Genomic DNA, 24,361 nt, shown 5'->3' with positions numbered 1-24,361 from the left:
TTTTTTTCAGGATTCTCCCAGTGGTGGATAAGATAGATTAGGTTTAATTTTTAATTTAATATGAAATGAATCTTTTGAGAACACATCTCTGGGTCTGTTGTGACCCTTCTGTATCCTTCAGGCTTCTCTTCAGTGGGTGCTGTGTGGGCAGAGCTCTCTGATGAGCCTCAGAGCAGTGGTGGGGGACTCGGAGGCAGTGGGAAGGATGGGAAAATCAAATGTTGGTGTCTGGTTGCAGTGAGGCTGGGCTGAGAAGTGCTTCCTTGTGCAGGTAATTAAGATGCAGAGCAGTGAGGACAAATATGTCAAATTCAAGTCTAAAATTAGCACTGGGGGGTGCCTAAAATTAAACACCTAAATTACCAGACGTGCGCAATAGTCAAAACTGCTGTTGATTTGAGACCAGAGTGTGGATATTTATCAGTACGGGAAATCATAGCAGCTTGTCCAATCTTGAACAGGGGGTTGCAAGCCTGAACTTTACATTCACCCGTGGAAGCACTTGGCCTTGGGGCTGAGGAATTGAGGAGTCCTCCCTCTCACTCAGGTGTGCCATCGGCAGGATGTGCTGGGGGGATTTTCAAAGTGAGGCTGGAGGATTTTGCTCCCTGGGTGTCACCGGGCTGTGCCTTGGCTCTGGTGCTCACCCCCGGCATCCTCCGGGGTCCAGGACGAGGTCCTGATGAGGTTTGTGTGTTTCTCTAGGCTCACAGTGGCCTCAGCTGTGGTATCAGTGTTAGGAAAATTAATCCACGAACACTAGAGGTTTATGTCCAAAAAGGAGACAGAGGAGTCCTTTTACTTTATTCCAATAAAGGGAGAGGCCATGGGGCATTTCTCCTGGGGTCTCTCAGATTTTCAGAGGACGCAGCCTCCTTTTTATCCCGATTTCCCGGCCGCGTTTCCCTCTCTTTCCCCATGGGCTGAGGTACTTGAGAGATACAGACTTCCCGAAATGCCTAAGACCTCAGATTCCCCTTTTAATGTATAACCCCCCTAATTTTTAATTTTTATGGGATTTATGGGTTTTCCCCATGGTTGCTTTCATCTTTCAATATTCAGTTTCATTTACAAACAAACTTATGGTTTGTTTGTAAAGGCAAGTATCTTCTTTTCCATCCATCAATCAGTAGAATCCTTCCCGTTGTTTCTCCTGTCTCTCAGTGCTAGTTTTATCTACCAGCAGACCCAGAGCTTGTTTGTAAAGACGAATCTCATTCCTCTCATCAGGAGCTGCAGGTATTTTTTACCTTGCTGTTCCCATTTCAAAATAACCTCTCTGCCTCCCTTTACTGTGACCCCCTCTACCTCTACCCAGTTTTTTTTTCCTTTCCTTTGGGGATTTGGACACCTTGATGCTGTTGCCCAACTTTCCCCCTCCGGCAGTGTTTTGCAGGCATCTCTCCCTGCGGACATCGGCATCCCCAGCACTCAGGGAAGCTGAAGCCTCCTTCCTATTAGGAGATAATGGATTGGGAAGATGTGTGGGATGAGTCATTTGTTTTTCAGAGTGCTGTGTGCCACCGAGAGGTCAGCGCCCATTGCTGAGTAATTCTGAGCGTGGCTGTGGTTAACATTGCATCACTGGATTCCACATTCGAGCCTGGCTGGCGCTATCAATTAATCGCTGACCTTTTGATGTATTTTGTGTTCTTGAAACAAGGCAGGGACAATCAGATAAAATGAGTCTTCTGGGAGCCTGCCCTCCAGGTTTTCTTCTCTTTAATAATTTTTCTCATGCTGTTCTGGTGGAAGGCAAGGGCTTCTCCCTTCCTTTCCCTGATGAAGTCACAGCACATTACCCTTGAATTTCTCATTTGCTTTGCTCTTTCCCTTTCCACCTCACATTGCTAATTGCTTATCAGATTGTTCTGCACTCAGGAAGCCGCTCACAGGTTTCTCACAGAATCACAGGATTCTTGGGGTTGGAATGGATCTTAGAGATCATCCATTTCCACCCCTGCCACGGCAGGGATACCTTCCACCATCCCAGGCTGCTCCAAGCCCCATCCAACCCGGCCTTGGACACTTCCAGGGATCCAGGGGCAGCCACAGCTGCTCTGGGCACCCTGTGCCAGGGTCTCCCCACCCTCACAGGGAAGAATTTCTTCCTGACAGCCAACCTAACCCTGCTCCCCTTCAGTCTGAAGTCATTCCTCTTTATCCCATCACTCCAGGCCCTTGCAAACAGCCCTTCTCCAGCTTTCTTGCTCTTTTAAAATCCTGACAAAGCCATTTCCCCTTCCATTGCTTGGCAGGGCATTGTCTGTTCCCCGGAGCTGAGCTTACACCTGCTCTTTGTGCTGCTGTTGAGTGCCCGTGGATTTTAATCCCCTGCTCGTTTTGTCCTGGATGTGTAAAGCCCCGGAGCTCAGTGTGTGTATCCAGCACACAAAGGCTGATTTTTGGGCAGGAGGTCACAGCCATATCAGCCACTTCCACTTCCTGCAGCCCCCGGAGACTTGGAGCAGAGCAAGGAGGTGCTGCTGGCTTTGTCACACGAAGGGATTTCGTGTGAGCCCGGATTTACAGCCGTGCTTTTGTGCTGGGGAGAGCAATCCCACCAGGCAGCAGGGGATGGTGATGGATGGAGGGCGTGTGGAGAGTCCTGAAAAACTGCTCTCCACGTGAGGCCGATGGCAAATGGCAACAGCTGCAGTTCATGGATTGCAGGTTGTGCTCTCCCTTCCGTACCAAAATGGGTATTGGCAAAAGCAGCGTCTGCCTTCCCTTCCTGCCAGTGTTTTTGTGGGGGTAAAGATGCACCCCAGGAGCTCGAAGCGAACCTTTATGAGCCTGAGATGAGGCAGTGAAAGCCTCCGTGGTCCGCCCAGAGTCTGGGTAAATTCACTGAAATGGGGATTTTAGCAGGAGCTTTTCTGTCTGAAGTGAGAGCCTCCCCCTGCTAATGCTGCTGAGGGCTCCTGCGTGCGAGCAGTTGCCACCATGGCCGTGCTGGTGGCCACCAGCTCAAGGGGATGTCCCCTCTCAGGCTCACCTGATGTGACATTTGAAGCCCCTTGTCCCTGGGAGCTCAGGCGAGGGCTGGAGCTGTTGGCAGATCCCAGCTGCCACCTCCAGCCCCGCTCCCAGGAATCGCTGCCCCGCAGGTGGATGAGCTGAAGGCCAAGCTGGCAGCCCAGGAGGTGGAGCTGAAGCAGAAGAACGAGGATGCTGACAGGCTGATCCAGGTGGTGGGGGTGGAGACGGAGAAGGTGAGCAGGAAGAAGGCGGTGGCTGACGAGGAGGAGAGGAAGGTGGCCCTCATCACCCAGGAGGTGGAGCAGAAGCAGAAGGACTGTGAGGAGGACCTGGCCAAGGCTGAGCCTGCCCTGGCAGCCGCCCAGGCTGCTCTCAACACCCTCAACAAGGTAGGGTGAGGATTCCCAGTGTTCCTCCTCCGGCTGTTTCATCTAATGGCCCAAGTTCTGGGCGTTGTATTCTCCAGCCTCCTCCCTGCTGGTGCTTAAGTGTTTAAAAAAAAAAGATTGGACGTGGCACTCAGTGCCATGGTTTAGTTGACAAGGTGGTGTTTGCTCACAGGTTGGACTCGATGATCTCAAAGGTCTTTTCCAGCCAGGTAAATTCTGGGGTTGCTGGTGGAACTCGGAGCACCCACGAGGCTGCACCATGTCCCCCTTCACTCATTGCCATGGAGAGGAGCAGGCAAAGCTGGTCCAAAGGAAGATGCCGCTGGGAAAACATGTGATCAGGAGATAAACATTGCTCTGGTTGCAGGAGATTGGTTTTGGGAGGACTTTTTATGCCTTGGAAGGTTTGTCCTTCCAGGGGTTCCCGTTTGATGTGGCACCCAGTGCCGTGGTTTAATCGATGAGGAGGTGTTGGGTCCTGGGTTGAACTTGATGATCTCAAAGGTCTTTTCCAGCCTGGTCCATTCTGTGGTTCTGTGATGTTCCTGAGGGATGGATCTGCGATTTGTTTTGGTCTGCAGTTCATGCAGTGTCCTGGGGCAGCAGCCTCGCACAGCTGGAAAACCACAGCTGGAAAACCACAGCTGGAAAAACCCCAGTCACAGACAGGACTCAAACTTGGCTCAGTCCTGGCCCTGCTGGGGGACAGGAGAGCGCCTTGGAGCCATCCAGAATGGGGATTCTGTTGGATTGGCTTTTGGGGAGGAGGCTGCTTTGCTGCAGACACCTGTGCTCTGGATTTCCGTCGTGGGAGGGAAAGGACGGTGCCAAAGGAAAACGTTTGTCTCTCCATTAGTTCCAGGCTCGTGCTGGAGCTGTAGAATCTCTCATTAGGCAAAGATGGGGGAAATGCTGGGATTTTCTCCGGGGAACTGTAAAGCAGCAGTAGCAGAGCAGTGGAAGCCCTGGTCTCCTTTACCTGCTGACTGGAGATGTATCAGAGAGCCCAACCTGCTCGCTGGCATGAATAATCATCAATGTTTCTGTGTGTTTGCACAGTTGCTGTCCAATTATCTCAGGCGTCTTCCTTGGACTGCAGGGTTGTGTGCAGCACTAACAAGGGACTCAGTGAGAAAAGCTGTTGAGTAGAATCCAATAATAAATCCATATAGTCAGTGAGGATGTGGATACCTGGACATTTCTCTGATGGTGCCCGTGCAAAAGAAGAGCAGCCATGGCCACTGGGACATGTCCAGGCTGTTTCCTCCTCATCAGCTGCACTCTGAACCCACCTTGATTTCTGTGCTTGTGCTGGGAGGATTACACTTCTGATACTTTAAATAAAACCTCCTGGTGCCTCCAGAGCCCTCTGTAGCCACGCTGCTCGCAGGAGAGCCTGCTCAGCCGTGCCAGGGTTAATTCTCTCTGTGTTCCTGACAGTTTGAACTTTCCTTTTCCTTTTTTTTTTTCTTTCCCATGTGAGCCAAGAAGTGACGGTGGGCTGGCTCAGCCTGGCTTTGGCTGTGTGGGGGGGACATGCTGCAGCCCCTCTGTCCCCTGCCAGAATGCCTTTTGCAGGGGGCTGGTGGCAGTGAGAGTGGCTGAGACCAACTGAGAAGCTACTTGAAGTGTCTTGTAGAGAAAAGTCTATACAAATATGAGATAGTTACACGTATGTGGATGACAATTAAGTTAATTGTTATATGGGCCATGATGAATGGCATGTGGGTTGTGGTAGACCCAGTGCAGAGCACCTGCAAAATAAAAATCTGCAAAGCCAGCTATGATAAAGAGTTTGAGAACTTGAGAAATCAGGAGTTAGAGACAAAAATGCCCTTTTGGCTGCTCCAGTGCACTTTGGCTGCTTGCCCTGTGAGGGTGCCTGGGCTTTTCTCAGCAGCTGCATTCCCTGAACCCTGAGGGCTGCAGGATGTGGGAATCACGGGATGGCTTTGGCACTGGCATCTCCGTTGGGTAGGAGGGAGCATGAAGGGAAGCTCTGAAGGTTGTTTTAGAGGGCCTGAGTTTTATTTCTGTAGGTTTCATTCTTATTTACCCCAATCCTCTGAGGGGACATAAAAGCTGCTGCTCCGCCAGGATCCTGGGGAGGAGCAGTGCGCTGTGCTGGCCCCAGGTGGGACGTGAGGAGCAGGGAATGGAGCAGGTGTGCTGCAAACGTGCAGAGCATCTGAGGGCAGCGCTGCTGGGGCCGAGAGGAGCCCAATTTATCAGATTGATAGCCTGGGAGCCTGACTCTGTTAGCAGCAGGGTGAAAAGAGAGCCCATTCATTTTTATCTAACAACCTTGTTTTCCGCTTTTCAGACCAATCTGACGGAGCTGAGGTCCTTTGGGTCCCCTCCTTCGGCCGTCAGCAACGTCACCGCGGCCGTGATGGTGCTGACGGCGCCGGGCGGGAGGATCCCCAAGGACAGGAGCTGGAAAGCGGCCAAAGTGGCCATGGCGAGGGTGGACGGCTTCCTGGACTCCTTGATCAAGTTCAACAAGGAGAACATCCACGAGAACTGCCTCAAAGCCCTCCAGCCCTATCTGCAAGACCCCCAGTTCAAGCCCGAGTTTGTGGCCACCAAGTCGGCGGCGGCGGCCGGGCTGTGCTCGTGGGTGCTGAACATCGCGCGCTTCCACCGCGTCTTCTGCGAGGTGCAGCCCAAGAGGCAGGCTCTGGACAGGGCCAACGCTGAGCTGGCGGCAGCCCAGGACAAGCTGGCCACCGTCAAGGCCAAAATCGCCGTGAGTGTCCTCGGGGGAACCCGTCCCGCTTGTCCCTGCCTCGGGGGAATCCTCTCCTTCGGGCAGAGCTGCTGCTCAGTGCTCCCCTCCCGAAGCAGGGGGTGGAGAGCCAAAGGTTTTGGGGGTTGCAGGTTTTTTCTCCTTCCTGTTGTGCTGGCAGCCCCAAAATCCAGCCCTGGGCTGGGCTGGGCTGAGTGTGGGCAGCAGGGAGGGGAGGGGGATTGTGCCCCTGTGCCCTGTGCTCAGGTCAGAGCCCACTGCAGAGCTGCCCAGTGCAGCACAGGAAGGACCTGGAGCTGCTGCAGAGCCCAGAGGAGACCTTGGAGATGCTCCGAGGGCTGGAGCCCCTCTTCTCTGGAGCCAGGCTGGGAGAACTGGGGGTGCTCACCTGGAGAAGGCTCCAGGGAGAGCTCAGAGCCCCTGGCAGGGCCTAAAGGGGCTCCAGGAGAGCTGGAGAGGGACTGGGGACAAGGGATGGAGGGACAGGACACAGGGAATGGCTCCCACTGGAAGAGATTAAATTTAAGTTAGTTAAAGGGAAGGAATTGTTCCCTGTGAGGGTGTTGAGGCCCTGGCACAGGGTGCCCAGAGAAGCTGTGGCTGCCCCTGGATCCCTGGAATGCCCAAGGCCAGGGTTTGGAGCAGCCTGGAGCAGTGGGAGGTGTCCCTGCCATGGCAGGGGTAGGATGGGATGGTCCTTAAAATCCCTTCCAACCCAAACCTTCCTGTGGTTCTGTGACAGAATATCGCTGCTTTCTGGATTTCCTGTGTTCTTCTCCAGCCTTGTTTGCACCCAAAGACAGCTAAATATTAATCCTTGTTATTCCCATGTAATTTTTTAGGTGTAATTTACCTCTTCTCCTGGGTCCTCAGAAAAGTCATTATCTCAAAGCAGTGTGATTTTCTCTGTTTTTGTGTCCCAGGGTGCTGCACAGGGCAGGGGATGGGAGCTGGGGGCTGATTCAGTGCTGGGAGCGCAGAGCTGGGCTGGCTGCACACTCAGTCCCTGCTTTTTGCAGGATGACAACTTGCTCTTGCAGGAGCCTCATTTGTCACAGCACAGCTCCCTGGCAGCACATCTTGGCTGTTATTTGGGTTTTTGCTACTTTATTAAAAAAAAGAAAGAAAGAAAGAAAGAAATTAAAAAATCCCTGAATAGAAGAAATTACAGCGTGATTAAAAGTGCGTTTCCACAGAGTGCAGAGTGAGGCCTTTATCACTTTCCTTCAGAAAATTATCTCTATGTAAAAACACATCCTGCTTTATCCTGCTCTTCTCCCTGCTCCCTCCCAGCACGATACCTGCTGAGAGCAGGGGGTGGGGAGCAGCTGCTCCAGAACCTGCCTGGGTTTGGGGTGTTTTGGGATCTCTCTTTGGGAGCGGGATCCCTTCCAAGGCCAGGCTGGACAGTGTCCCAGTGAGTGCTCCTCTCATCCCTTCCACCAGCACCTCACCCTGTTGGAAAACACATCACTCTTTCGATGTTTCCAAGGGTTTTTTCTCATTCTTAAAATGCTTACTACACTTTTTAACTAAAAATACAGGAAAATTGTGCTGAACCTTCCGGTTGTTCCTTCCTGCTGCAGATGAAAGGAGGCACCTGAAGCAGGGCTGGATTTAGAGGGCTTTGGTGTCTAATTCTCCCACCTCAGATGTGCCATGCAGTGCTGGGGGAAACTTTTTTTTCATCCCTTTACGCTGCTCTTTTCCAAAGCTTTTTACGCTTGGGCACTTTTTTTTCTTTTTCTTTTTTTTTTTTTTTTTTTTTTACCAAAGGAGTGGGATTTTGTTAAAGAAAATTGCAATCTTAGGGGAGATTACTGGCACTCCTCTGGAGTGCTCTTACAAAACTGCCTGGTTCAGGGGCCTTCTCCTCCCTGCAGATGGGGAATGATGCAGGGCAGCGTGGGATGGATGTGGAGGTATATCCTTACTTATCTGGGATATCTTCACTGCTGTGTGCTGATTCATACCTGCTCACAGCTGGGCCCCAAGCTGTCTCATGCTCATTTTTGTTAATAGATGAGAAAATTCCTGTTGTCCAAAGCATTAAGGATTTTCTGCCTTCTTTGCCTGCCTGGGAATTGGGTGCTCTGCCCCTGGGGCTGGTGGGGGTAGGAGTGAGAGGCGTGTCCACAGCTGCACACAGCTGTATTTGTGTGCCCCTGCTGGGGCCCTGCAGACCAGAGAAATGCATGAATTCTGTAGAAACTCAATTATCAGATGGTGCTTTTATACTGGGATATGATAAACATGAGCCTTTGTAGGCTGATAGATCCACATGGAGGCAGGGGGCAGAAACTTTTTGTGTCACTGTTCCAAGGCAGGTCAAGGAGAGGCTGTTTTGTGTGATGCCAGCATCCAGGAGAGCTGCAGAGATCTCTCATATAATCCTTTTTCATTTTCAGGTTTGTTTCTAGTGCGTGGCTCAATGTTAAAGTGATTTACAAGCAGTTTAGCCTTAAGCAGTCTGCATTGGGTGCAGATAAAATCAATTATTACTCCTCTTATCAGAAGTGAAATGCTCCAAGTGCTTGTGGGAGCTGTTGGTTTGGTTTAGATCCGAGTGAGAACAGCTCTGTCCAAGCACAGGGCTCTCCAGGTTCTTCTTCTGCAGGTGCTTTGGCCTCTCCCTGCCCCTCCCAGCCCTGTGACCTGCAGGGGACATGGCCCCACCTCCCTGGGGCTCCTGGCACACCCTTGGGCAGCTCCCAGAGCAGAACCGTTCAGTTCACTTGTTGGATTCCTCACTGGAAGCATGGAGGGCGTGGTTCGGAGATGGTTCAGGCAGAGCTCCAGGAGCTGCCTGGGGATTTGAGCAGGACTTGGGGAATCAGCAGAGCCTCGAGGGCTGGTTGGAGATGAGGGGCTGTAGCACCAGGAAATACCAGATTTGGGCTCCTCAGCCACAGCACTCATCATCAGGGCTCAGCCAGAAGCCCCAGTTGAATTCATGGTCTGTGTCCTTTGCCTGTGCCGAGGGTGTGAGTTCCGAGCAGTGGCACAGCCCAGCCCTGCTCTGTGCTCCTGCAGCCAGCCCTGGGAGGATCAGCTGGGCTGGAGCTTGGCCAGCTCTGGACAAGGCTTTGCCTCGGGATCACAGGATCTCAGAATGGTTTGGGATGGAAGGGATCACAGTGCCCATCCAGGGCCACCTCTGCCATGGCTGGGACGCTTTCCACTGTCCCAGGCTGCTCCAAGTCCTGTGCAACCTGGCCTTGGGCACTGCCAGGGATCCAGGGGCAGCCACAGCTGCTCTGGGCACCCTGTGCCAGGGCCTCCCAATAATTCCTGCCCAATCTCCCATCCAGCCCTGCCCTCTGGCAGTGGAAGCCATTCCCTGTGTCCTGTCCCTCCATCCCTTGTCCCCAGCCCCTCTCCAGCTCTCCTGCGGCCCCTTTAGGCTCTGGAAGGGGCTCTGAGCTCTCCCTGGAGCCTTCTCTTCTCCAGGCTGGACCACTCCAGCTCTCTGAGTCTCCAGAGCAGAGGGATCCAGTCCTCAGAGTTTCTTCATGCCCTTTTGGACTCCTCCAACAGCTCCAGCTCCTTCCTGAGTTGTTAAAACCCTGCTGATCCTGACTTCCTCCTGTTTTGCACCCGCAGCGCCTCAACGAGAACCTGAGCAAGCTCACGGCCAGGTTTGAGAAGGCCACATCTGACAAACTCAAGTGTCAGCAGGAAGCTGAAGCCACAGCGTGCACCATCGCCCTCGCCAACCGCCTGGTGAGTGCCAGCAAGGGCACCAGAGGGAGGGACCGGGGCTGGGCTGGACCCTGTGCACACAGCGCCTTCCATCTCTCGTGGTTTGGGGAGACAGGTGTCTGCTAAGGAAAGCAGGAGCCTCCCTTAAAATGGAAAATATAAATTTTCCAGCTCTGGCTGCCCCTGGATCCCTGGCAGTGTCCCAGGCCAGGCTGGATGGGGCTTGGAGCAGCCTGGGACAGTGGGAGTTGTCCCTGCCATGGCGGGGGTGGCACTGGATGGGATTTGAGGTCCCTTCCACCCCATTCATTCCATGGTTCTGTGATTCTGTGCCACCACAGCCCAGGCCATGCTGCTTACATCTCTTCCCCACCCCATGACGTGGGAACAGCTCCCAGTCTCAACAATTCTGTGATTTTATACCGTCAAGAATTGATCATTTCTGCAGCGTAGGCAAGGAACCCTTTGCATCCCAACTTCCTGCTGTGCCCTGCACACCATCCCCTCTGTCATCCTGGCTTTGATCTAGGAAGAGCACCTGACAGCCCTCTCTGATGTGCAGCTCATTGGACATTCAAGGTGTGTCACTGGCGTGGCTCTGGGCAGAAATGAGTCTCCAGAGCTTGAAACAAACTCGTCTGAGGTTGTGTAAAGAATGCAACTGAGCATGGAGAGCGATGCTTTGGACTGACAAATGAACCTGGGGGTTGAGGCAAGCCTGGCTCTCACAGTGCCAGGCTGGCATCTCATGAACTTCAGGAGGCCCAAGGAAGATGCTCCAGGGTCCAAGAGACAGGATCTGTGCACCTGAAAGGGAGGCTGGCTGATGAGTGGCGTTTGTGAGTGGGCGTGTGCTAATGCAGAGGAGGGAATTTAGTGATGACAAATGCTCAATAACGTGTGCAGGGAAAACAAACTGTAATCATGCAGTTACATGGATAGGGCCTAATTGCGCTATTATCACTCACAGAAGAGCTCTTGGAGTTGTTGCAGAGAGTTCTCAGGAACAGCAGCGTGGCACTTGACAGGAGGAAAAAAAAGACAAATTGAATATTACTAATTGGTAGAAAAAAACCCCTCAGGAAACAGAAGTTAAGCGTCATTGTATTGGGTCTGTCAGTGCCCACATCCCTCCTGTGGTCACCCTGTCTAAGCAGGCTGTGGGCAGCCTGGAAAAGCTACAACAAAGTATTTAACCATTTCCGTATCAGAGGAGAGGGAATGGATTAGTGCTCTTCTTTTTGGAAAAGGTACAGAGGGGATGGATGTGACAGAAACCTCGAAAATCACGACTGGTGTGCAGAAGGTGGGTGGGGAAGGGTTGTTCACTCTCTGTCATTATCAAAGAGCCAAGGGTAATCCAAGGAGTAGCTTTTAATTTGCCTCTTGCTAAAAAAAAAGTATTCCAATATCTTCTGTGATCTGAGGCGAGAGACACCTGGGGTGTCTTGAATGTATTGAAAATGGCAGCAGCATGTGATCCAAGCAAAGGAGAAGAAAAGGCCTCCAGGACTTAGGGAGATAAAAAGTAACCTGAAAAAATTAATTAGGGGTATGGAAGCACCTCCGAGTACCAGGAAAATCAGCTCAGTAAAGACTTCTTGGTCTTAGAGGGGCTGTGGGATTAATATGGGAGTTGACCTCAAGGAGATTGGGGGGAAGATGGATGCTTCATCTCTAAAAACTACAGAGGAAAGATGGAAGAACTGGACTCTGCCCTGTAACTGGAGTTGAGATTAAGGATAATTGATGTGTGATCCTTAAAAGTGACCAATAATTTATCAGCAGTGCTCTGCTTCCTTTTCAAGAAGTGGGATAAGATGAGATATGTGGGCTGAGACCAGGGCCAGCTGCAGCTGGACTCCAGCCGATGTCCAGAGCAGAGGAGGAGCAGGGCAGGTGGAGCCTGTGCTGCCTGATCCTTGATGATTTCCAGCCTTCATTCCGCTGTAAGGAATGTGACTTTCCATGGAAAGACAAACTCCCATGACTGAGAACATCAAACTGGGAATTCCCCCACATAAAGAGGCAGCTTTGCTGTAGATGAAAACAGCAGCAGGGTGTGGATACGGGAGCCACGGGGCCGGGATGAAGTGCAGTGCTGCAGGATGCAGAGCTGTGCCGATGGGTTGAGAGCAGGTTGTTCACCTCCAAACCAGGAGCCCAGTGCAGCAGCCAGGGAGGCTTGGGTGTGTTGGATCAGGCTTTGCCCTTGTGCAGCCCTAGGAAAGGCAGCTGTGGTCCTAATCCTATCACGGGTATCTTCCTAGCAATGCTGGAGGAGCATCAGCACAGTCTGAGGCCAGCAGAAGGCACTGGGGGAGCTCTGTGAGGAGGCTGGTGGCTGATGTTTGTGGGGGCAGATTCAGGGACAGCTCTGAGGTCAGGTGGAGTAAAAAAATACCTGAGGCTTCTCTTTCTGCTCCTGGGAGGGGTCAATCTTCCCATAGACAGTTTTCCCAGGCACAATGGGGCAGTTTTGTCAGGGCAGGGTGGCCATCAAAAGTATTTTTGCAGTGTCTGTTACTTTTTGTGCTTATCAGAATAAACTGCCCAGAGCAGCTGTGGCTGCCCCTGGATCCCTGGCAGTGCCCAAGGCCAGGCTGGACAGGGCTTGGAGCAGCCTGGGGCAGTGGGAGGTGTCCCTGCCCAAGGCAGGGAGTGGCACTGGGTGACCTTTGAGGTCTCTTCCCACCCAAAGCAGCGTGTGATTCCGTGAATCAGGAAGGAGCCGGTGTGATGGAGGTGGCAGGGCTCCGCAGCGCTGATGTCAGCTGTCTGTACAGAATTGTGAAAACTGTCCCGAGGGATGGAGGGATGAAACACCAGGCAGATAAAGGTAATGTAAAGCACACTGGAGAAATGAGGTTTCACTTCACATGCCCTGTAAGTGACGCTGAGCTGATTGCTATCACTCAGGAATGAAAGGACGGAGTTAAGAGCGCTGTGAGCTCTGTGCTCCCAGCAGCAAAAAGCCCTCACCAAACCCAAAGCCCATCTGAAACCGGATATTAGGGTTTATTAGGGAAAGAAGGGAGAACAAAACAGAAAAATCCCCATCCTGCTCTGTGAATACCTTCTAAATAAATCTTGAATGTGCAGCATTACCGCCTCCCCCTCTGCTGCACCTCAAAGGCTGGAGGAGAATGGGAAATGGTGCAGAGACAGCAACAATAAAGGAAACCGGATCATAAAGATTGCATCGCCGGGCGCAGATAAAGATTGCAAGGAAAATCAAAAGGCTGCTTCTGTGTGAGGAATTATTGAAGAGGCTAAAGCTCTTCAACCTGAAAAGAAGTCAGCAGAGGGGTACGGAGGGCTTGGAATGCTGAGTGGTGCAGAGAAGCTGATGCCAGCAGGATTGTTCCCTGGCTTTGCACTGGACGAATGTTTCAGCAGTTAAAAAGTTCAGGCAGCACATCAAAGGATGTGCTTTTATTCAGAAAGCTCAGCTGAACTGTGGATCTCCTGCCCGTGGGTGCCCAAAGTTGGGTTGATACCCACAGCAGCTTAGGCTCGGTCGCGAAGTCAAAACCCCTCAGTGGCTGTTGAGCTCAGGGATGGAAGCTCTGGGTCAGAAGGTCCTGAGGTGTGCAGCTGCGGGGAGCTGGAAGCTGTGTGCAGAGGTGTGCAGGGCTGTGCTCGTGTGTGCAGCGTGCCCAGGGCTGCTGTCCGCTGCAGGAGGTGGCGCGAGGTGAACGAGCAGGAGGATGAGCTCCTGGGTGCCCTGCAGAGCTGGGGCTGTGCTGGGGGCTCAGAGGGGAGCCCAGCAAGGTCCTGGCTTAGGAGGTCCTGGCTGTTTATCAGGGGATGTGGAGGTACAGGAGGGTGGGAGCAGAGCTGTTTGATCTGGAGTGGCTGCAGGAGAGCCAACGCCGTGGAATCAGCAGCGAGTTCAGGGTGGGGATGTCTGGGTGGCTCTGACCCTCAGGGGGCAGCTGGAATTCTGCTGGAAACAGGACTTGGTCATGTTGGGAGGTGTCACAGTGAAATTCAGTGAGGGCCTGAAGGTGTTGCCTTCCTGTCCTTGGGGAACTGTGTCAGCAGAGCAGTTTAAGATGGCAAAATCTCTCAGTTTGGGGGAATGAGCTATTGGAGGTGTTCCCAAGGCTTGTCACAGGGATTCGTGTCAGAGCTGGGTCTGTTTAACATTGAAGAGGGGGCCCAGAAAAAGGGCCAGTGTCATGTCAGTATTCCATAGCTGGAATTGCAGAAGAGAAGGATACAGAGGTGTTTTTAGCGAAAAAGAGAAATATGAAGAAATAACAACCATAAGTTCATGTGGACAGTGGAGTGAGGAGGGAAAAGAGAGGGTGCTGGTGGCAGAACCTGCGAGCAGAGGGGAGCTGTGCCTGCTTGGGGGTGCCCAGAGCTGGACATCACGAGAGGTTTCTTTTTTGGCAGCGGGAGGCTGCAGCTGTGAATTTCATGGTGAGGTCTGGCATTCTCCATCTCAGATCCGTGAGGTCAACCCAAAACTGGGATGGGTTTCTCTGGCCTGTAAGCTGAAGGCTGCATTCCATTCCTATTTCCAATGGTACCCCAAAAAGTACTGATGGTCAAATAAGTGGTCTTTGTGTGTGTAAAGGTAATTTATTTTATAAGGAGACACTGGACCCTCTTCAAACCCCCACTGCACTGTCTGGACATGGGATGCTGATGAAAAATAGGTAGCAGGAAGCATTTTTTTGACAGAATCTGAAAGGAATTGCGATCAAAATCCAACGTACCTGGTGTGATAATAAATTGTGTGAAATACTGAAGGCTGTGGAGAGAAGTGCTCTGTGTGGGAGAGGGTGTAAGGAGGTGGGAATTTGTAGTGTTAAGGCAATTAACAGCTGATGGGCTTAAATACCTCTGTAATCATTCCCTGGCAGGGTGGGCAGCCCTGGCACAGGGTGCCCAGAGCAGCTGCGGCTGCTCCTGGATCCCTGGCAGTGCCCAGGGTTGGGTTGGACAGGGCTTGGAGCAGCCTGGGGCAGTGGGAGGTGTCCCTGCCATGGCAGGGGTGGAATGAGACGAGCTTCAAGGTCCCTTCCAACCCAAACCGTTCTGTGATTGTAGGAATGATGGATTTGACTTGGGAATTTGCAGGTCGGGGGACTCGCCTCTGAAAACGTGAGATGGGCTGAGGCCGTGAAGGACTTCAAGCAGCAGCAGAGCACCTTGTGTGGAGACGTCCTGCTGGTCACAGCCTTCGTCTCCTACCTGGGCTACTTCACCGGGAAATACCGCCAGGACCTGCTGGATGGCAGCTGGAGGCCCTATTTGCACCAGCTAAAAGTGAGTCCTGCTCCCTCCCAGGAGCCGTTGCTCCTGGGATTTGTGTGGCCCTAAATCCTGGTGCTCACAGGGGATCCCTCGGGTGAGGGACATCGCTGTGACCTCACCCAGCTGGAGTGAGGGGCAGGACACAGCCATTCCCTCCTCCCTGGGGAAGATGGCGTGTCCTTGCTCCATGAAGCTCTTCCGTGCACACAGGAAAATCCCAAACACAGATCCCAGCCACGAGGGAGGGGGGAATACGGAGAAGGAATTGGAGCAGGCAGAGCTCGCTGCCAGCTCTCCAGTAGGCTTGGAAAAACTCCAGGTGTTTTTTTCGTTCTGGACACAAGCTCTGGCCGTGCCTCTCAGCTGGTTTTACCCATGTCTTGCTGTTAGGACCAGATGGAGATCATTGTGCTTGAAACTTGTTTAATATTTCACTAATTTTAACAGGTTCCTCACACAAATCGTGCCAAGAAGCTTTTAAATAAACCCCCAGAGATGCCCAAATCGAATTGCTGACCAAAGCAGACAGTTCTTTAGGCTGAGAGAGGAAAACTTCATTCTGCATTTCTTAACACTAAGCCAGAAACTTAGTTTGAGGGGTCTCAAAAATGACCTGACTGTCCTTAGAAATGTCAAGGAAGTGTCCGTAATTCCCACTGAAATGTAAGACCCATTCTGCTCAGACACCTGGCACAGGTAACTCTGGTTGTTGCGCCCAGAAATGGCCTCCCCTGCCCGAGAAGTGTTTCAGGAGCTGCTGGTGCTGGTTTGTAACACAACAGCAGCCTTAGGAGGGGATTAATTCTGCTCTTCCCAGGTGTCCCAGGGAGCTGAGCAGGGCAGGGAGTGACCCCAGCCAGCGGGGCAAAACCCCTGGGATTGTTTGTACAGGTTGAGTTTGTTCACAGCAGGACTGGGAAATGAAACCAGGCTGGAAATATCCCGTAGAACAGGAAACCACTGATAAATCACGAAATCACGGAATGCTTTGTGCCGGAGGGCACCTTAAAATCGTCTCATTCCAACCCCCTTGCCATGGGCAGGTACACCTTCCACCAGACCCTGTTCAACCTGGCCTTGAACACTCTGAGCACCCCTTATGATCCCTGAATGTCCCCTTCCAGGGATCCAGGGGCAGCCACAGCTTCTCTGGGCACCCTGTGCCAGGGGCTCACACCCTCCCAGGGAACAATTCCTGCCCAGTATCCCATCTAACCCTGCCCTCTGGCAGTGGGAGCCATTCCCTGTGTCCTGTCCCTCCATCCCGTGTCCCCAGTCCCTCTCCAGCTCTCCTCGAGCCCCTTTAGGCCCTGCCAGGGGCTCTGAGCTCTCCCTGGAGCCTCCTCCAGGTGAGCACCCCCAGCTCTCCCAGCCTGGCTCCAGAGCAGAGGGGCTCCAGCCCCCAGAGCGTCTCCATGGCCTCCTCTGCACTTGCTCCAGCAGCTCCACACCCTTCTGACACTGAGCACCAGGGCTGGAGGCATCTCTGCAGGTTCTCCGCTCTCACCCGAGCGGAGCAGCGCGGCAAAACCCCCCCGCCACAACCTCCTGATGGCACTGCTGCTGCCTCAGGCGAGCCCAGCTGTGACTGGGGTACGCAAAGCAATCACACGTAGACGAGAAATTTCACAGGGCAGAGAGTTCCTCTGAGCTAGCTCAAGGCTGAGCCAAGGCGGAGAACAAGGCGGAGAGCCTCTGCCTGTTTATTTCTTACTTTTTATACATTTGTGGGTCTGGCTGAAGATTGGCTTTTGGAGTTTTCACCTCTCAGCCAACTGGCCAGACCAATTGTCAGTTACAATTGTTTTCAGGTTAGAAATATGCAAACAAAGGACAGGGAATGAAAAACAAAGGATTTGTTTATGTTACATCGGTGAGAAAAAGGTAGAAACTGCTCCTAATATTGCACAGCAGCTAAAAAGTCTGACTCCATCTTATGAACAATCAAAAGGCTTGAAAAAACTCGGAAAAACCAGGGTGACCCCCAGCCCGCCCCTTTCTAACGGAGCCAGCTTTCCTTGGAATCACCAGGGAGCCTTTCCGCTTGCCTGCCAGGTGCCCATCCCCGTGACGCCGCGCCTGGAGCCGCTGCGGGTGCTGGTGGACGCCGCGGCCGTGGCGGCGTGGCAGAACCGCGGCCTGCCGGCCGACCGCACGTCCGCCGAGAACGCCGCCATCCTGAGCAGCTGCCAGCGCTGGCCCCTCGTGGTGGACCCCCAGCTGCAGGGCAGCAAATGGATCAAAGCCAGCCACGGCGCGGGGCTCCGCGTGATCCGAGCGGGGCAGAAGGGGTAAAGTCGTCCTTCGGAGGGTTTGGGTAAAATCGATGGGATCAGGGACACAGGACTCTCTGAGGAGGTAAAGTTAGAAAGTGGTGTGTTTTATTCGGTGTTGGGTTGATGCCTTGGGAGGGCTGAGCTGGAACAGAGGTGGGACAGAGCTGGAGGATAAAGAAGATATCTATTAAAAGGCCTTTAGGATCCACCTTGGGCAGGGCAAGAGCCTGAGCAGGGCTACGCTCAAGGTAGGCTAAAAATGGTCACAAAATGGACCCAAAATGGGCAGAAAATGGACAAAGGGTCACGAGGTCTCACACTTGGATCAGTTTTGGTCCATTTGCACTTTGGGGTTGAATTGTCCAATTGCAGCTCCAGGCTGTGAGGTCCCATCCTTCTTGTTCCTCCCTCCAGCCACCGCTGTTTGTGCTTTTGGGGCTGAAAACTTGTCCCAGTTGTCCTTGGTGTGCAGCAGGAAAAGGATTTGTTTTGTGTCGCTGCTGTGTGCAGAGAGCTGAGTGACCCTGAGTGTGAGCTCAGAGCTGCACCCTGGGCAGCACAGAACATGAAATACATCAAAGATAAAACTTAAGGCATCAAGGTAGCATGGGAATCACCTCCTAAAGGTGTGCACACAAATCACAAAGCTCTAGCCCTCTATTTATTTACAGAAGTCTTACAGACTCAAAAATGCTTATACCTATGCACTGCCTATCCCCGCTTCACGTTAAAATGAGTCCAGAGTCCTTCACGCCTGCGCAATTCTGCTCTCAAACTGGTAGTCTTTGAAATGGGTCAGTGGTCTTGGAGGGTGAAGTCAGAGATGTCTTCCTCACAGTGACCTTTTACCTTCACCTTGTTGGCAGGCTATGTGGCCTCTTGGGCATAGTCCAAGCTCTCTTGCCTGATTCCCGTTAGTTTCCTTGGCCAGGTGCAGTCACAGTTTCTTCCATTATCACCATGGTCTGTCCATATTATTTCCTTCTACAAACACAACAGGAACAAGAAAGTAATGTATTACCTATGCTCTAGCTTAAGCATCTGATAATTATTAACTCTTCCACTTCATTTCTGCTCTTGTAACTTAAACCCTAATCAGTATAAATTGCTTCTATCCCCTAGTTAAAGTGTTAACTCTTTAACCGCTCGGCTCGCTCACGCGGTGGCCATGGGATGTGCCTGCCCAGGGCGGTGGGTGAGCAGTGGGCACTCAGCTGCACACATCTGAGCCAGCCACGTTGAAGGAAACCTGCTCACATCATCTGCTGCTTCATTACCAAAGTGACAGAGATTTCTCATTAATGGAGGGTCTGTGTAGTGCTTGGCTCAGTTACCATAGAAACTCCTCTGAAGCTGGTGATGGAGTGAGCAGTGAGCTGAGGCTGAGTTGGAGTATTGCAGAATCCCAGACTGGCTTGGGTTGGAAAGGACCTTGAAGCTCATCCCCTTCCATCCCTGCCATGTGCAGGGACACTTCCCACTGTCCCAGGCTGCTCCAAGCCCTGTCCAACCTGGCCTTGGACACTTCCAGGGATGTGAAGCTTCTTCTGGAAGTTACTCTGGACAACAGGCCTGTGTAGAGCTGTGGCATCCTCCATGGGGCTTGTAGGAGTCACATCCTGGTTCAGTTTCATCCAGGAGGATCACCAGGGCTCCAGACCTCTGGAGAAAGAGAGGCCTTGGGCATGGAGAGGTCACCACCGTGTCCTGCAGACCAGCTGGGCTGAGGCTGCTCCCACCAGCTGGACTGCATGGACCTGGATCAACCCTTCATGGGAAGGCCTTTCCACCCCTGGCTCACCTCCAGTCACACAGACTGGTTTTCTGCTGTGTCACAGACTGGTTTTCTGCTGTGTCACAGACTGGTTTTCTGCTGTGTCACGGATTGGTTTCTGCTGTGTCACAGGTTGGTTTTCTGCTGTGTCACAGATTGGTTTCTGCTGTGTCACAGACTGGTTTCTGCTGTGTCACAGGTTGGTTTTTTTGTGCCACCTTGCACCCATCTCTGCCCCTTTGTGAGGAGCCCAGCGAGGGTGGAGCAGCCCGAGTGGGGTCCCTACGGAGATATGGGAGCACTGGGGTTGTTCCCCAAATACAGAGCAACAGGCAAGAGTGACCCAGGCCTGGTGCTTCCAAATTCCTGTGGATTTGGAGATGCCTTGGGGTTGCCCGGGTTGTTTTGCTGGTGCCTCCTCTGCTCTCCTCAGAGGAAACAACCGGGAGTTACTGGATCTGATCCCATGTGGGATCAAAATAAGGCTCATTCTTCACGACAGCAAATCCCTGTTTCCCAGCCACCTCGGCCGCCATGGTTAGTCAGAGCTCTCTGTGGAGCAGCAAAGATCTCAGGAGAGGCACCTAAATCTGAACCTGCAGGATGGAACCGGAGGAGCAGCCCCTGTCGCATCCCTGCTGTGCCAATACAACGTCCCTTTTACCCCTCCTCAGCCACACTTTGGGCTGGCAGGGGCTTTAAAGAGGAGAATTTAGTGTTTTGCTGTGATGCCTCAGAGCTGAGGACTAAAAGCATCATCACTGCTCCATTACAGTAATTCAGGGAATGTTGCATCCTCTGGGAGATGGAGCTTTTGCCTTTCAGCTGCTGGAAGAGGTCTAAACCCAGGGAGAGGGCTCACCTTCAGGCAGGGCTGTGTGAGCAGCTCTGCCATTCCCTCAGACTTTCTTTGTGTACAACAGCCCTGGACCCAGAAAAAACTGCTCATCAGGGTGAGGGTCAGTGCATTCCTCTAAAGATCAGGCCTAAAAGCCACTCTGAACTTTTGCTTCAGATCCTTCTGTCACCTCTCGAGCTCCCGAGCTGTCTGGGTTAAATGAGGAATTTTGAGCAGTGGAGTTAGTGGAGGTGGTTCAGTGTAATTGTGGTGGTGGTGAAGTGCCTGCAGCATCCTCCCCTCCTGGCACAGGGGCTGGGTGAAGTGAGGGCAGCCCTGGAGGACCCAGCCCAGGCACTTGACCCAGCCTTTCCTGGTACAAGTCATCCCAAAGCTGAGCATCCCTGTTCCTCAGTTTAACTGTTTCCCGGTTAGGCGCTGGGCACAGGGTTCCATTTCCTTGTGAGGAAAGAAGTTGTCCTAAGCATGACCCTAAACCCTGGGCAAAACAGAGCTGAAGGCTGCTCTTCATCCTTGCTTTAAGGTGAATTGCTTTAAGAGTGGGCTCTGGAGGAAACAAAAGACGTGCTGAAATAACTCCAGGCTGTGCCAGCTTTGCTCACGGCTGCCCAGACCCTTCCTGGGACAGGCTCAAGCTTGTCCTTGGAAGGTCTGGGGCCTCATTCTCTCTGTTGGACAGCCAGGACTCTCTCTGTCAGTGTCACTTTCTGCACCACCTTACCCCTCCTTCTCTCTCCAAATGCTGCCACCGCAGTCAGGGTCCCCTGTGTCCCCTCCTCACGGGCAGGGTCAGGTCCTGCTCTGCTGCAGGAGGCACCAGCGCTGTTTCCCACAGGTATCTGGACACACTGGAACAAGCCCTGGCTGCTGGGGACCTGGTTTTGATTGAGAACCTGGAGGAATCCGTGGATCCGGTGCTGGGGCCGTTGCTGGGGCGAGAAACAATCAAGCGAGGCAGGTGAGCCTGGGGGCTTTGGGGACACGTGTGGACAGGGGCTGGTGTGCTCTCTGTTCGTGCCCTCAGAACGTGGGTGTGACACCCAGCAGCATCAACACCCTGCCTTCAGCAGGGAGAGCGTTTGAAATCAGGGTAATTCAGCCACAGGGCAGCCTGGAAACCAACCTGGGTTTCTCATTCCATTTCACAGCATCGTCCAAACCCGTGTGAAAGAGAGACCTGTAATTCTCCCATTGTGCGCTGACCTTGGGGTCTGTAATTGGCTGTTCTGACACTGAATTATTACCAAAATAGCTGCTGCTGTTGTGAAGTGAGAGTAGCCTTGAATTTTAGCAAACACCGCACCGCGTTTAGAAGTGCAGCTGCAGGCTTCAGCATCAAGGATATCAAGTGTTTCTTAATGAGGTCAAGTTCTCATGGCAACTGCTGGTCACCTCCAGCAAGAGAGGCAGCCAGGGAGCTCTTTTCCCTTAAGTTCTCTGAGGATTATTTCCCTGCTCGTCTAAAACCTCCCAGGGTGCTGTAAACCGCTGGGCAAGGCAAGCTGTCTGCAAAATTAAATGGGAAAACGTGCTGGGAAGGGTGGCAGGGCATGGGTTTGGCTGCAGGATTGGTCCCAGTGCAGGATTGAAATGTTTGGGGGATGTCGAGAGGGGGGTGCAGCAGGGAGGGTGGCAAATCTGAGCCCCCCTCCAGTGGAACACTCAGGCGTCTCCTTTAGTGCATCTCTGCTACCTGTGGAATCATCTTTGCTAACAAAGGGAAAATAAGCCATCAGCCCCAAGGAAGTTCCTGGGTTTTGTGTTTCCAGGCCCTAAGCCAGGACTCCAGGCAGGTGCTGCCAGTCCCAGAGCAGGGATGGTTTTGCTGTGGGGTCTGGCAGGATCTGTGCTGTGAGCTGCCTGTACTGGGGATTTGCAGCTCCAGAAGCGATTGAGGGGGCCAAGAGAGCACCCAGTGAGTGATGTTGGACTGGGAGGTGAATTCAAACTCCCGTGGGGGCATCACCCTTCCCACAGCAGTCCCAGTGCAGCCCTGAAAACATTTCCAGTTTCTCTTTGACTCTGGTTCCCGTGGGCTTTGTTAAGAAAGCTCGAGGCTGGGATGCTTTTCCTCCCTGCAGCTCCAGTGTTAGGCAGAATTCAGGCTCTGCCCAAAGCCAGGAGAGTTCATGGTTGGACTGGTTGTGCCGCTGCAGGAAAATTGGAGCCTCCTTAAAGAGGATCCAAAATTCAGGAGAGACTCTCTGGGGTTTTTACCCTAAATCAGAAGCGATTCAAGTGCGTCCAGTGCGAAACACTTCGTTTAAACAATGATTTCTGTGAGTGAGACCACCTCGCGCTGACAGCTCCTGCCTGACCCTCCTTGTGCCGAAATTCCAGGTACATCAAGATTGGGGACAAGGAGTGTGCCTTGCACCCTGCCTTCCGCCTGATCCTGCACACCAAGCTGGCAAACCCCCACTTCCAGCCCGAGCTGCAGGCGCAGTGCACCCTCATCAACTTCTCCGTCACCCGCCAGGGCCTCGAGGAGCAGCTGCTGGCGGCCGTGGTGCGCGTGGAGCGGCCAGACCTGGAGGAGCTGAAGGTCAGCGCCCGGGAATCGGCGCTGCCAGCAGGCAGAAATCATCAGTAGCGTCGTTATTGTACTAATAATCGGCTCATAATTGTTATATTTATTGTTATTAATATTGTTATCCTGATTGTTGGTGGTCTGTGCTGGGAGGCATCCCACTCAGAGCTTTCCCACCGGGCATTTTCTGGGAGAGCTCTAAGAACAGCTGCTGACGGCAGGGACATAGCGTGGAACGCCGCAGGAAAGGCGGGAGCCGGGAGTTTTCCCGGAGCAAACACGCAGGATAGGGCAATCCCACCTCGGGGGAGAGAGCCTGGCCCGGAGGGGCAGGAGGCAGCCAGAGGAGAGCCTTTGTTCCACCGTGAGCAGCGTCAGTGGCTGGTGTTTCTGCAGGGGACAGGGAGGTGGGACCAGGGAGAGGGCTCAGAGACAGGGAAGGATTCGTTCAGGGATCTGCCCGTGGTGCAGGAGACTTGTGCCCAGCTTTGCCAGGTCCAGCTTTAGCCCAGGAAGCCCCTGGTGCCAGGGGAGCCTCAGGAGGACACAAATGGCAGCAGGACAGGAGAAGGCCGTGGCTTTGCCCTGTTCTGAGCCTGAGATCTCCCCGCACTCACACTGGCACCCAGGGGACTTGGCTGCTGGTTTCCCATCAGGCTCTAACCCCGTGCTCCCCACTGCTGGGGTGGTGAGAGCAGAGGTTCGGCAGGAGGGGTGAGGAGCAGCAGGGACCCTCCAGGCTGACATGACCCCAAAAAACGAGACACAGAGACACAGGGTATGTGTTTGTGATGGGGATGAAGGGCTTTTCTTCCAGATTAATTTCCAGTCTTTTCCTACATTTCCTCCATTCTCCTGGCGCTTTCTGTGCTGTCCAGGTGTGTTGGATAAGGAGTGATCCCAGATCCCAGAACTCTGTCCATTCCCAGGAGCTGCAGAGAGCAGGAGCAGGCACTTCTGGACTATGGCAGTTATCAGTGGGAAGCCTGTTCCCACGGGAAGGTGATTCATCCTTACTTCACCGCATCCTTCATGGCTAAAACTTCCTGAATTTATGATTTGCAGTCAGATCTCACAAAGCAACAGAATGGATTCAAGATCACCTTGAAAACGTTGGAGGACGACTTGCTCTCTCGGCTGTCCTCAGCATCTGGGGATTTCCTGGGGGACACAGCGTTGGTGGAGAACCTGGAGACCACTAAAAGGACAGCTGCAGAGATTGTGGAGAAGGTACAAAGACACTGATAGCCTGGAGGAAAGCATGTCTGTGATCCTTTAAGGATTTCTGGGTGGAATGTAACCTCTGCTCTGCCCATCTCTGCTCCGTCTGCTGAGCAGGGCGTAGAAATTGGTATAAATTGTAAATGCTCTCCATTCTGCAGAGCTCCAGGCCATTTAGTTCTTTGGAGTGTTCTCTTTTTTCTTTTTTTTTTGTGTGTGTGTTAAATGACCTATTTAAGACCAAGAGAAAACATTGGTGCCTGATGTAAAGACAATAAAATTTACACACTGTATCAAGGCAGCTTTAAACTGTCCCAGCATAATCCTGGGTACATCACGCTGCCTCAGTTAGGCTGGGTTTTAGTGCTGACCAGGGACTGGAGTCTGGGGAGTTTGTGATCTTGAGTAAATCTGAAAGAGCTCAGGTATTTCATAGCCTTCCTTTCCTCAGAATATAAATCAGCATTTGTGTGAGCTGGGTGAGCACTGCTGCCCGTGCTGGCTACGTGGGCTTAGGTAAATTCCCAGAGGTTTTTCCTTGCCACTGAGGGAACTTGGGAATTGTGGTTCCCGTGCCAGGATTGCCCCAGGAGTCTGCTGGGGATGTT

At 52.8% G+C, this 24,361-nt stretch overlaps 1 protein-coding gene across 1 annotated transcript in view; it reads left to right on the top strand.

The window, feature by feature from the left end:
• The window catches only part of DNAH9 (dynein axonemal heavy chain 9), a 145,594-nt gene that overhangs the window by 65,558 nt on the left and 55,675 nt on the right, over positions 1-24,361 (top strand). Inside the window, exons 41-48 of the mRNA XM_040081678.1 lie at positions 3,111-3,371; positions 5,695-6,120; positions 9,724-9,843; positions 14,917-15,105; positions 17,149-17,384; positions 20,838-20,960; positions 22,343-22,547; positions 23,598-23,762. Of these exons, the coding sequence (XP_039937612.1) occupies positions 3,111-3,371; positions 5,695-6,120; positions 9,724-9,843; positions 14,917-15,105; positions 17,149-17,384; positions 20,838-20,960; positions 22,343-22,547; positions 23,598-23,762 (1,725 nt within the window). The remainder of the gene's footprint in view (positions 1-3,110; positions 3,372-5,694; positions 6,121-9,723; positions 9,844-14,916; positions 15,106-17,148; positions 17,385-20,837; positions 20,961-22,342; positions 22,548-23,597; positions 23,763-24,361) is intronic.

Source organism: Hirundo rustica, chromosome 18 (genome assembly GCF_015227805.2).
Source record: "Hirundo rustica isolate bHirRus1 chromosome 18, bHirRus1.pri.v3, whole genome shotgun sequence".
Taxonomy (NCBI): domain Eukaryota; kingdom Metazoa; phylum Chordata; class Aves; order Passeriformes; family Hirundinidae; genus Hirundo; species Hirundo rustica.
Note: the sequence above shows the minus strand (reverse complement) of the source record. Positions and strands in the feature narration are given on the sequence as shown.